Source organism: Saccopteryx leptura, chromosome 6 (assembly GCF_036850995.1).
Source record: "Saccopteryx leptura isolate mSacLep1 chromosome 6, mSacLep1_pri_phased_curated, whole genome shotgun sequence".
In the NCBI taxonomy this organism is placed as follows: domain Eukaryota; kingdom Metazoa; phylum Chordata; class Mammalia; order Chiroptera; family Emballonuridae; genus Saccopteryx; species Saccopteryx leptura.
In genome coordinates, this window is record NC_089508.1 from 25,939,843 (window position 1) to 25,952,546 (window position 12,704).

The 12,704-nt window shown below is 50.0% G+C and overlaps 1 protein-coding gene across 1 annotated transcript in view; it reads right to left on the minus strand.

Annotated features, from left to right (window-relative positions):
* Nucleotides 1–751: 751 nt before the first annotated feature.
* The window catches only part of FLVCR2 (FLVCR choline and putative heme transporter 2), a 61,148-nt gene continuing 49,195 nt past the window's right edge, over nucleotides 752–12,704 (minus strand). The window contains exons 7-11 of the mRNA XM_066342226.1: nucleotides 9,210–9,320; nucleotides 8,078–8,183; nucleotides 7,828–7,939; nucleotides 7,202–7,257; nucleotides 752–3,028 (exon numbers count right to left, since the gene is read on the minus strand). Of these exons, the coding sequence (XP_066198323.1) occupies nucleotides 2,960–3,028; nucleotides 7,202–7,257; nucleotides 7,828–7,939; nucleotides 8,078–8,183; nucleotides 9,210–9,320 (454 nt within the window). The 3' untranslated portion in view covers nucleotides 752–2,959. The remainder of the gene's footprint in view (nucleotides 3,029–7,201; nucleotides 7,258–7,827; nucleotides 7,940–8,077; nucleotides 8,184–9,209; nucleotides 9,321–12,704) is intronic.

Here is a 12,704-nt window from a genome sequence, read left to right on the forward strand (position 1 = left end):
GCATGCATCATAGAAATATGATTCCAGCCAAAACAAGAGATCCCAAGCAATCTAAAGAGATGATACAGAGTATTTAGCAGACACTATGACTATTAGATTTCTTTAACGACCCAGACCTGGCTCCCTTCCTAGATGACTTAAAGTAGAACTGCTAAGGGATACGGTGCCTGAATGCCACAGACAAGTGTCGCTCTCTAGGGAAGACATGGACGAAAAAACACAGCAGCGTATCCAAGTAACAGCTACCAGGTGAGCAGGACTGGGAAGGGAGGAGTAGCAGTAAGTAGCACAGTTTGGAAGAAAAATCACAGCCCAGGACTGCAGAGGCCGACGTTGTGGACCCCGGCCAAAATAAGCTGGTGCGTGGCTAGGGTGATGGCAGAACAAACAGTGCAGCCACCCTCTGAGGCAGAGCCAAAAACAACAGTGGGCTCTCTCATCAGCACTCACACTCGGGTGAACCCTCATGTGTGCGCAGCGCAGAAAGCGGTCAGGGTCGAGTGTGGGACGTTGAGTTGCAATCTCCCACGTAGGCTGACAGTAACCTTTACATCCCCGTCTTTAAAAAATCACCCACCTGGATGGTCACACCTATGTAAACAGAGGACCACTTCTGTGGAAGGCCACGGGAGCGGCTCCTTCGGCCCCAACCCCACTCCACCCCCCGCACCCTTCCGGCCCTCAGACATGTGCAATAATCTCACAGGGACTACCAAAAAACCATCTCTGCCCTAACAAATGACAAGGCAGACCACTTGAACAATCTTTTATTGCTTTAAAACATCTGGTTTACAAATAGAAAATACAAATTATGTTTTTAAAATAAAGCAATGGCAGCCCTGGCCAGTTAGCTCAGTTGGTGAGAGCGTTGTCTCAAAACACCAAGGTTGTGGGTTTGATCCCCTGGCAGGGCACTTAGGGAAGGTGACCAATGAATACACAACTAAGTGGAACAACAAATTAATGCTTCCCTCTCTCTGTCTCTCTAAAAAAGGAAAAAAAACAATCAATAAAAAAAAAGATGTTTTAAAAAATAACAATAAAATAAAGCAATGGATTTGGTAAACATTTTGTTAATATATTTTAAGAGACTGAAGAGTAAACACCTTTCTCATTGCCAAAAATAAGGTATAGTTTTTCTCTCCACCCCCTTCCACCCCTAACTCATGCCCCCCACCTAAGTGTGAATGTCTTTTATTACATACAGTGTCTGTACATACACACATGTGCACACACCCCTGGCTCCTGTGTCAGTGGCCTAAGCACCCCAGCACAACCACCAGCGCCTGCCGCCCCCATTTGCGGGGTCCAGGGCAGCAGCCAGCAAACCAGCACAGTGGTCACGATGGCACCTGCTCGATGTACAGGAAAAAATTACCAAAATATCTTATTTTCAGGAGTTGCTACCAAAGCCTAGTACAGCCAGGCTGCTGTTTTGGCAGGAGAGGAGTTCAGCTTGAGTTGGCTTAAAGCGAATCCCTTTGGCCCTGGCCGGTTGGCTCAGTGGTAGAGCATCGGCCTGGCATGCAAGGAGTCCCAGGTTCGATTCCCGGCCAGGGCACACAGGAGAGGCACCCATCTGCTTCTCCACTCCTCCCCATCTCCTTCCTCTCTGTCTCTCTCTTATCCTCCCGCAGCCAGGGCTCCACTGGAGCAAAGTTTGCCTGGGTGCTGAAGATGGCTCTGTGGCCTCTGCCTCGGGCACTAGAATGGCTCTGATTACGGCAGAGCAACGCCCCAGATGGGCAGAGCATCGACCCATGGTGGGCATGCCGGGTGGATCCCGGTCGGGTGCATGTGGGAGTTTGTCTGACTGCCTCCCCGTTTCTAGCTTCGGAAAAATACAAAAAAAAAAAAAAAAAAGAGAATCACTTTCAATTTGGAACATCTGATAGAAGGTTATCGCCATAAGGGGGAGAGTGTGCAAATATCGCCTCCCAGTGGTGGGATATGCTTTACTCAAGCAAATTCAATTCCTCTTTCAAAGGCCACCTTTCCTTGTGCCCCTCTCCTCTCTCCTCGGACACAGCCTTGGACTTCTCAGGGCAGAATGAATCAAGGCCCATCTTCAGTAAAGTTTACAGGAAGTTGGCTGGTATTCCCACTTTCCAGAGAAAACAAGCTCTTAGTTTCTTAAGGCAGTGTCCACGTGAAGGCACCAGAGGTGACAAGGACACAGCAGATCCCTGGGTAAGCACTTCTTTTGTAGAAAAGAACCCCCCAGTTCCCAAAGCGAGCTACCCGAGTTCCCAAATATGGGCCTCCACACACACACTTGGAAGGCAGCCCCCAGCACCCTCACAGACCCAGGAGGTTACCTTGCCCAAATCAGTTTCTTCTTCATGGCCACAACAAAGTCTTTCTCAAGTTTATTGAGGTTTGGTTTGAAGAGCTCTTAGGAAAGAGGGTCTGGAGACAGACCCTCGACATTAGGCCAGAGGACCCCTGGGTTTGTCCCAACGGTGCTTTCTGTCCCACAGAATGTTAGCAGTCTGATGACCTGAGAGTGACCCTCACCAGAGCGGCTGCCGCTCCTTAGAATTGGGTGTCTCAGGGTCTTAAGGCACTAGAAAAAGTGACTATCCTGAATACGCTTTCTTTCCGTGATAATTTTATAGGCTTTCTCCAGGAGGGATGGAGGTGAGGAGGGAAGGCGAGGTGCAAAGCCAGGATTGACCCCACGACACACCAGCTTCTCCCAACACCAGCCCCCAGACCTACAAAGGGGAAGGGGCAGGAATGGAATCTGCATTTGGTGAAAGGTGTGATTTTCCCCCCCCGACTAGACCACGCAAGCTCTTGAGTGGGTTCCAGAAACACAGGCCCGGCCGTGCGAGCCACAGACACTCCCGCCAGTCCCCTCCACCGCTGCCCCGCGGAGACCTCCATGCGGAAAGGAGAACCTGCTGACTGAGGGGGGTGTTCTCCGCGCTCCCCGAGTCGCCAGCGCCCTTTTCTCTCAGAGACGCTCCTCAGTCACAGTGGTGGGGGCTTTGCTGGTGTCCTTTTCCTCCTCCTCCTGGAGTTTCTACAAGGCAAAACGAGCAGGCGGCCCTGTGGGTGGGTGAAGAGGCACAGGACTCTCCCCTGGCTGGAGCGACTGCCCTGCCCGACTATCTGTCAGGGACTCAGCAGGAAAAACAAGAGCCAGAGGCGGCCCAGCATCCCCCACAGCGAACATAGGGAACAAGAAAAGAGCCAGCCCCTGGCACAAGCGTGCTCCCTGAACATGCACACACACACACACACACACACACACACACACACACACGCACACAGTGCCATCAAAGGAAACACCAGAAAGGCCAGCTTTCTGCGATGCCAAGGTCACCACAAACCATTCCTCTCCCAGTGCCACCGTGCTCCCCTGCTGCTCCCTCCCCAACCTGACAGCCTGAAAATCATCACCCTGACCACCAAGTAAGTGGCTGCCCCAGTGCCACCTGCACAGCTCCCTCCACTTCTGACGACCCCCGTGCGGAGGCTGCCCCAGGGTGAGAAATAGTATCATAATGTGCACGTGCATGGCAGGGATGCAACAAAGACAATTTATAAAGGCAGCATGCACATTTGCATCTATAAAGTCATGACTAAAAATATGTATATATATACTTCATGCCTAGAAAAAGAGACTTGGGGTCACTTTGGCTTTGCCTTTCTCGGGGATCTTATCACAGGATAAGAAGAGTCTTCTGGGTCATACTTGTTAGGTGGGTTTGGAAGTAAATATGGCCTGGAAATGATCCTGTGGGGACACAAGGTGCACACTGCCATGTTGGGCATTTGCCCCTTTAAGGAGCGCTCTGCTTCTTAGCTCAAGGGTTCGCCTGGTTGGAGAGAACTTGGGCACAGCTAACACTGCACAGCAGCACCACTCACAGGCTGGAGGGTTGCAGGCAGGGCGAGCTAGAGTCTGGTGTCAATCAGACACGTGGGGCTTCCCCAGGGAGCGTCTTGGGGCCAGCCCATGGCAACAGCAACAGCTGTAGAAATCCAACCTGCAGTCTCCTCTCTCTCTCTCTCTCTCTCTCTCTCTCATGCACGTGCCCACCAGCCGCTCACAGAACATAGCCTGGAAATCTCACTCAGAAACACAGATTAGTGGGAGAATGGAAGTATAACCACTCTTTCAACTGGAAGAAAAATGAAAATCCAAATCAAGATTTTTACAGTCAAGGTCGGTTCTTACCCCCATCTCGTAAGTTCGGTCTCTTTTTACCAGAAATGTACATCTCACTGATTAGAAAGAGCAGTTCTGGCCAGATCTGCTGTGTACCCTGTCCTTACCAGGCTCTGGTAATGAACTAGTGTGCTAATATGCAGTTCTCACACTGACCACCACGTCATGATCACCGACAGCCCTGATTTCCTTAGGTGTTGAGCCCAGCATGACTCTGACCTCCCCATAACACCAAGCTGCCCCAGATGCAAGTAAGGTCCAAAGAAGCATATTGTCTTATCCAGGACTAGGAATAGGAGTAGGAATAGGAAACAGTTGAGAACCATCATCAGATTTGTTTCCTGTTCCTACTCAGTGCTATTTCCAATACTCTAAGAAGAAGGTGACTGAGCAACAACCTTGTATAACAAACCTGGTCTACATGTACAAGGACCTGATTGCAAGCACAGTGAAATATTGGAGCACCCTCAATATCCAACAAGAGGAAATGGAGCCTGACTGGAAATGGCACAGTAGATAAAGCGTTGACCTGGGGCACTGAGCTCCCAGGTTCAACACCCCGAGGTCACTGGCTTGAAGCCCAAGGTTGCTGGCTTGAGTCCAAGGTTACTGGCACATCCCATCAAGTCACGTATGAGAGGCAATCAATAAACAACTAAAGTGCCCCAACTATGAGTTAATGTTTTTCATCTCTCTCCCTTCTTCTCTTTCTCTCTCTCCCTCTCAACAAACAAACAAACAAACAAAAAAGAAAACGGGAGGGGGGATTTGAAATGCGTGTGTGTGTGTGTGTGTGTGTGTGTGTGTGTAGATACGAGATTATAGAATGTAGTGGTGTGAAGTTTGTCAAGCTGTATTAAGTAGACAAGCAGGGTAGAAAACCAAATGTGCACAAGCATTCCCACAGAAAAGAACAGGGAAAGGTAGACTAAAATGTTACGAAATGGAAAAGTAGACTAAAATGTTATGAAATGGAAAAGTAGACTAAAATGTTACGAAATTCTCTCTGGGTGCCTCCACTACAGGCAACCTTGACTTTCTTCTTGTTTGCACATAAAGTAACTGTGGCAAAATCTCATATTCTTTGAGACAGTATGTGATATTCCAAATTGAAATCTTCTCATGAGATATCTATCCTGTTTGATTTCAGGCACATTTCCCAGGCTCAGCCTATATTCAGCAATGTGTTCCAAATCCCTGTTTCACGCGCATCGCACAGGTGGAAGCCCATCTCCACAGTGTCAATGCCGTGGTCCTCACACCTGTCTAGAGAACAGCGTTCCTGCCCAAAGGCTTTCCCTATCTCCCACGGAATTTCAGGTCCTTGCTCCTCCCTCGACGTGTTATTGACAACTCTAGAGAGTAGTATCGGGAGACAAATAGGAAAGTACTAAAGAGTATCATCTATCTCCCAACAAACATCCTTAAAAAGCTAAATACATCTTTCAGATACTATTTTTGCTTTAGAAAGTTGACAGAGTTTTCAAAGAGATAAACACTCAGAGTAGTCACTATTCATACACTGACTGCAACAGTGTTGTAAATTCATAGTACTGAGAGTGCCTTTCTGGAGGACAGGTAAGCAACACATACCAAGGTCTTACAAACGTGCATGACTACCAATCCATTTCTCAAGGAAATACTGTGTGCTTCAGAACATGGACAAAGATTCAGTTTTCCGGACATTAATCACAATGTGGCTTAAAAAAATTGGAAACAACCTTAATGTCCATGGACAGGAAAACTGTTAAACAAATCAGTTTACCCACATCTCAGAACACTGTGCAATCATTAAAATTATGTTAAAAAAAGTTAAGTATATTGTAGGCCTTGTTACAGTCAGAGCGCCATCCCGAAACACCAAGGTTGTGGGTTCAATCCCGGTCCAGGCAAAACACGGGAAGCAACCAATGAGCACACAACTAAGTAGAACAACAAATGAATGCTTCTCTCTCTCTCTCTCTCTCTCTCTCTCTCTTTCAAGTTAATCAATTAAAAAAATGAAAATAAATAAAAGTATTTGTAAAGGGCTGATGAGCTAATAATTGTTCACAAGTAAAAAAGCAGATAGAGCAAGATTCTCTTTTTGTTCAAAAAAAAAATATATGTGTGTATGTGTATATACATACACACACATACATATATATATATATGCACATATACATTATAGGGGGATATGAACAGGTATAAGTCAATGCAACAAAACAGCATCTCACCTCTGGATGATGTATAGTATTACGGGATAATTTTTAAATTATGTACAATTTTCTGTATTTTTAAATTTTTCTATGAAGAACATGTATTACCTTTGCAATAAGTTTTTTTTTTGGGGGGGGGGGGGTTGTTTAGTTTTGTTGTTTTAAGCTATCCCACTTTTACTCTTTCTCAGATTTGCAATTCTTTTCATCCTGGCTCAGATTTGACACCTAACATTTTGGTTCAAATGCTTCCCAGGGATTAGAAGAAGGGAAACACATTCCCGCTGTACACAACACGCCTGGTTCTCTCCGCTCCTCCCACCACGAGCTCCTGCTGCCTGAGCTCTCTGGTCAGGGCCCTCCTGGCCGCCCCTGGGCTCCAGTCCTTCTAGCCCCACTGCACTAACCCGGAAGAATGGCTGTCACATGCCAGGAGGACCACTGCCTTGGGGCCGCCACCACCACGATAGAATGAGGAGCCAGGCTCCCCCCTCTCCTTTCCGGCCACGAACCCCAGGCTGAAAGCATCGGAGCCAGGGCCTCAAGACTGGGCTCAGGGTCCAAGGGGCGGGTGCTGCTCACAGCAGACTGTGACAACAGTGATACGCTGTGCGGACCAGAGCAGGGGAGACAGGAGCAGGGAAAAGCGGTGCCGGGACAGCCACTGAGGAAACTCCCTGGGTGCCATGTTTGTGAGAGCCGTGCTGGTCTCACAGGCTCCACCAAGCAGTCTGCTCCGGGAGGCCCCCCACCCCCGCCCACACTGCTGCACCCTCAGCCCCCCGGAGCCAGATTTCAGCCCCACAAGCTCCCACATACATACATTCTCAGGAGTTTCTTTGTTTGCATTCTGCCTCCGGAGATCTGCCTTGATGAAAACTAAGGTCAAGGGATCGAGAAGAAAGAGCAACAGACATACAGTTATCAACAGACCGACGTTCAAGTTCATCTAAGAAAGCAAGCCCTAGTTTTCCTAAGGGTCCCAGGAATCCCAGACCTACTCCAGATATTCTAAGAAGTTAGGGCCACAGTGTCACTCAGCTTGATAAAGTCTGGAGATCACTGCTGTCCATATAGGCAGAAACCAGTGACAGTGGCCTCAGAGATCATTTATATTTGCCAAGAGTAGGTCTACATTGCTCTAATCCTCACAATCATCTCCATTTTACAGATTAGGAAACTGAGGTTCTCAGAGGTTAGTCCACTTGCACAAAGTCAAACAGCTATGGTGGTCAGTGTCACAGTCTGGGATTCAAACAAGGGTCTTTATCTCCAAATCCAACAGCTCGTTCCACCAAAACATGCCAACGTCTCGCAGATTTCCTGACAAGCCATCCCCTCTGTCCTGCGTGTGTACCCCTGACCTGTACAGTCCATCCAGACTGGGTCCCAAACTGCCTAAGCCCGTGAGCAGCCAGAACCTCAGCTTGTCCTAAGGCCCCAACTCACCCGTGAGGGCTGCTCCAAGGGTGAGGAACACACACAGAAAGATGTTCCCGTGTGTGGTTCCGTAGTGTTCGATAATCTGGCCCTGGGAGATGGTGAAGATGATACCGAATACCTGGAAAGGCACAAAGAAGACTGGAAACAAGGCCCAGCCCGCCAGCCCGCGTAGAGCTGAGCTGCCACGGGCAGGGCCTGTGCAGCCGAGCAGGGCAGGCAACGGAGCCGCTGCCAGGGGCCACCACCGAAGACCTACCTGGGCAGACACGTTGAGGAGGCCAGACGACATGCCCTCTGACTCTGGGTACGTCAGCTCCACAGCAAACTCGAATCCCAGAGGGAGATAGCCAGTCATAAAGAACCTGAGGCCAGACCACAGAAACCAGTGATGGGGAACTTCTAGAACAAGAAGGATAGGGAGCGCTCCTTCCCCCTTAGAATTCCTTCTCCTGCTTTGTGTCTATCCATCAAGACACACTAGACCCGTGAATGATCAGGCCACCCCGTCGGTGGCCGTATCAAGGACAGAGAGATCCCTGCAGGCCAGGAAAAAGTTTATACATAGGCTTCATACTCAAGAGGCCCGCTTCTGCTACATCTATCCATCAGCCGCAGACAGGGTCAGCATTCCCAGAGGGTGGGGGCGCCTGGGGTGCTCACCCTCAGCTGAGAGACTCTGCTTCGTGAGTACACAGGCCTTGCGCTGGGAGCGGGTTGGCCCTGGGGACTGAACCACACCTCCATGACTCTGTGCGACCTGGAAGGAGGAGCTCAAAGTCCTCCTTATTTCCCCCCAGAGTCACCAGCTCAGATGAGTGTCTCTCTCTCTCTACACACACACACACACACACACAGATCCTTAGGGATCTCTGTTTCCTCTGCTTTCTGATACAGCAGGTCTAAAAAACCCCAATTCTAATTCCTTACCCCTGAACCGCTCTTCTTGCTGCTTTCACATCTGTCACCTCTCTCAGTCCTTCCAACAACTCACTCTTATCTTCATTTACACAGGAGGAGATGGAGACCCGGAGCAGTTAAGTGACATGCATGTGGTCTAAAAGTCACCAGCAGAACTGAGACCAGGACCCAGACTTTCCATGACCCAATGTTGTCCCAGGCAGAGCTAAAAAAGACTCTATAAACATTTCCTAGCCTCCCAGAGGTCTGTGAAGAACACACTCAATCCCAATAGCACAGATGAGCCTGGAGGCTCCGGGTGGCCTTTTGAAGTGCTACACATAAACAAGAGCTCTGGGCACCATGTCCACATCGACACAGAGGTCAGTGAGCAGGCAGCAAAGGGATCAATATTACATCCGAGGATGTCAGCAGCTCTTGGAGCCACGGGCTGGTGCTTTTTAGTTAAACATATTAGAGGTGAAACTTACCCCAAGGTGCCAGCGGTGATGAACACTACCCACAGGTGCCCCAGGTTCAAGGTTGCTGTGTACACCACCATGCCCACCACAGTCATGATATAGACCACCAGGGTTGTCTCCCTACAAGCAGAGACAAAATACTTGACTCACACACTTCTGACTTTAACAGAATCTTTGTTCATTCATTCATTCTACAAGTATTCATTCATTCTACAAGTATCTATTGGGCTTCTGTTATAGGTCAAGCCCTCTGCTGTGTGGTGGGACATCTGCTGTCACAGAACTTTATGTCCATGAGGTTGATGGACACTGAACCAATTAGCATACAGATAGTTATTTAATTACATGTGGCCATTGCCACAAAGGTTAAGACCGAGAGAGCATAAAGCCATCTTTCTGCATGTGTGTTCTCCTCCTGCAGAGCCCTCGCAACAACATCAAGCCACACTTCAACTTGTCAGTTCCTGCCCACAGCAAGAAGGGCACAGCCCTTTCCTCTCCTCATGCCCCACCAAAAAAACAAACAGGACAAATATGACTGTGCGGGGCTACCCCAGAAGCCATCCAATTCTGCATGTCTGCTTTGCTTTGCCCAAGATCCCATGGCAATGCTGAGAAGTGACCTGCTTTTAGATAGATTCTCCACGTCATCTCTGCATTCTTCCTGTTGCCACTTGCACAGGTGCAGCAGAGCTCTTCCTGCTGAGTCTGAATTACTCCAGACAGCAGGAACTACGAGAACATTCTCCAGCCCTGAACTCAGTATCTGACCCCAGAGTGAGAAAGCTCCGCCCACTCCCTGTCGCATTTCCCTTCCTCAGTCCCCTCAGAAGGACCACCAGCAATGGGCTGGTTTGTTTCAGGCTCACCCTGCCTGTGCCCCCCAAACTTCTCCTATGGCACCCACTCTGGGCACTGCTGGGGCCCTGATACCTGCTGGACCTATATTCCCCTCCCCACCCTACTTGTTGCAAGGAACCAGCTCTGCACATGCCTCTGCCCTCCTGCCCCAAACACCAGGTCTCAGACGGTGACAGTTTAAAGATTTCGCACACCTCCCCTGAAGCCAGAACTGTGGTGAAGGCATCAGCAGACATATACCATGGTATGTCAAACTATTACCAGTGTCTGTTGGGAGCCAGGGTTCTCTTAAGAATCTTACATTCATTTATTATTTCACTCAACCATTACAAAAGCCCTGAAAGAAATGTATGGCTATCTCTACTTTTACAAATGAGGAAACTGAGGCTCAGACTAGTTAGGCTACCAGTCCAAAGTCACCCATTGAGTAAACTGTGGTCTTGAATCCAAAGCTGGGATTGGAACCCTGCACTCTTTCTACTATTGCACAGGGAGCACGAATACGCCCTGTGGTTGCAGCTTCAGAAAACCTCAAGACCAGAGCCTCTGAAGGATGCCCCTCCCATACGGCACTTCAAAGCTGCTGCGTGTAAAGGAGCTTTGTTGTTCCTGGGTCCTGCTCCCCTCATCTAGACTGACCCACCCTGCAGAAAGCAACTTCAGGCCCTGGCTGGTTGGTTCAGTGGCTAGAGCATCAGCCTAGCATATGGATGTCCCAGGTTCAATTCCCAGTCAGGGCACACAAGAGAAGCGACCATCTGCTTCTCTCCCCCTCCCTCTCCTCTTTCTCTCCCTCTTCTCCTCCTGCAGCAGAGTCTTGACTGGTTCAAGTATTGGCACAGGGCACTGAGGATAGCTCCATTGGTCTAAGCACGTCAGCCTCAGGTGCTAAAAATAGCTCAGTTGATTCAAGCATCGACCCTAGATGAGGGTTGCTGGGTGGATATTGGTTGGGGCATATGCAGGAGTCTGCCTCACTATCTCCCCTGCTCTCACTTAAAAAAAAAAAAAGAAAAGAAAGAACTTCATAGACACCATTCTCTCTCGCTAACCCCACCAGTTCTTCTTTCACCAGATTTGTTTAACCATAGCTTCATCTTAAACCACTAATCCATCTAGAAAAACAATCTGTAGTCCCAGCCTAAGATAAACCAACATGACTCTCCAATTTCCAGCCTCCAAACCAGACAGGACAACTCTGGGAGCCTCAGGGAGAAAAGAACTGGCACCGAAAGGTCCAGATCACAGTTTTCGCACATCCTTTCTCTGCCCGGTTGCAGCACAGGAATGTCTCCTGCCGACTGCAGACCTCGGCACCGGCTGGCACTAAGGAACTGGTGATGTCTGGGCTCTGAGGTGTCCCCCCAGCTCTTACACTGTATTTTCATCTGAATCATCTGCTGCCCACATCCCAGCCTTGCGACATTCCAATCCCTCCTCGTCCTGCCGCAGAGCAGGCCCTGGGAACAGAGACGGCGCTGTTCGCTGGTTTGGGGAAGGCCAGGCCTCGCTGCTCTCATGTGTGGCTGAAGCAGCAACTGACAGATGACACAGACGAGACGGCAGCCAAACTCCAGCAGCAGCTAATTAAGCCACGCCAGGTCCTCCATCATGTTCAGCCAGGGCTGCCACATCCTCGGGGATGGCCTCAACTGGCCTTTGACAAGCAAGGGCGGCCACACTGAGACCCAGTCTGACCAGGGCTTCACAGAAGTGGGTTTGTGTGGCAGAGAACAGGTCTGCCACTGTCTGTCGCCTCCAGACACTGGGAACTCTGGAGACCTCGACAAAGCAGCCCAGAATGCCACGTGCCCCAGCACAGGGCAACCCTGGCAGCTGCCCTGTTGGGCAGCATTAATTGAGCACCCAATGCATGCAGAGCGCTGAAAAGATGCGGTGAGAAGGGAAGGATGTTGGGCCTCTGTTTTTCCCGGAGTCTTTTCTCTGAGCCTCACTACTGAATTGAGGCCAACTGTGACAAATACCGACTGAGGCAAATGCAGATTCCCCTACTGAACTGGCCTCCAGGATGGTGGAGCCCAGGAGTCTGTACTTTTTTTTTCTTTCTGAAGCTGGAAACGGGGAGAGACAATCAGACAGACTCCCGCATGCGCCCGACCGGGATCCACCCGGCACGCCCACCAGGGGCGACGCTCTGCCCACCAGGGGGCGATGCTCTGCCCCTCCGGGGCGTCGCTCTGCCGCAACCAGAGCCACTCTAGCGCCTGGGGCAGAGGCCAAGGAGCCATCCCTAGCGCCCGGGCCATCTTTGCTCCAATGGAGCCTCGGCTGCGGGAGGGGAAGAGAGAGACAGAGAGGAAGAGGGGGGTGAAGAAACAAATGGGCGCTTCTCCTGTGTGCCCTGGCCGGGAATTGAACCCGGGTCCCCCGCACGCCAGGCCGACGCTCTACCGCTGAGCCAACTGGCCAGGGCCGAGTCTTTACTTTTAATAAGCATCCTGGATTAGTCTGACATACACTAAAATCTTAGAAAAGCCACTCTGGGCTCTTAGAAATGCACTGGGCATTCAGATCCAAAGCACATCACACTTACCAACAAGGCAGAATTAACTGCAAGACAACACACTGCAAACAAAGTAAGCTCCGAGCACCACGGCTAAGCCCACGGGGTCCGAGGAGCCG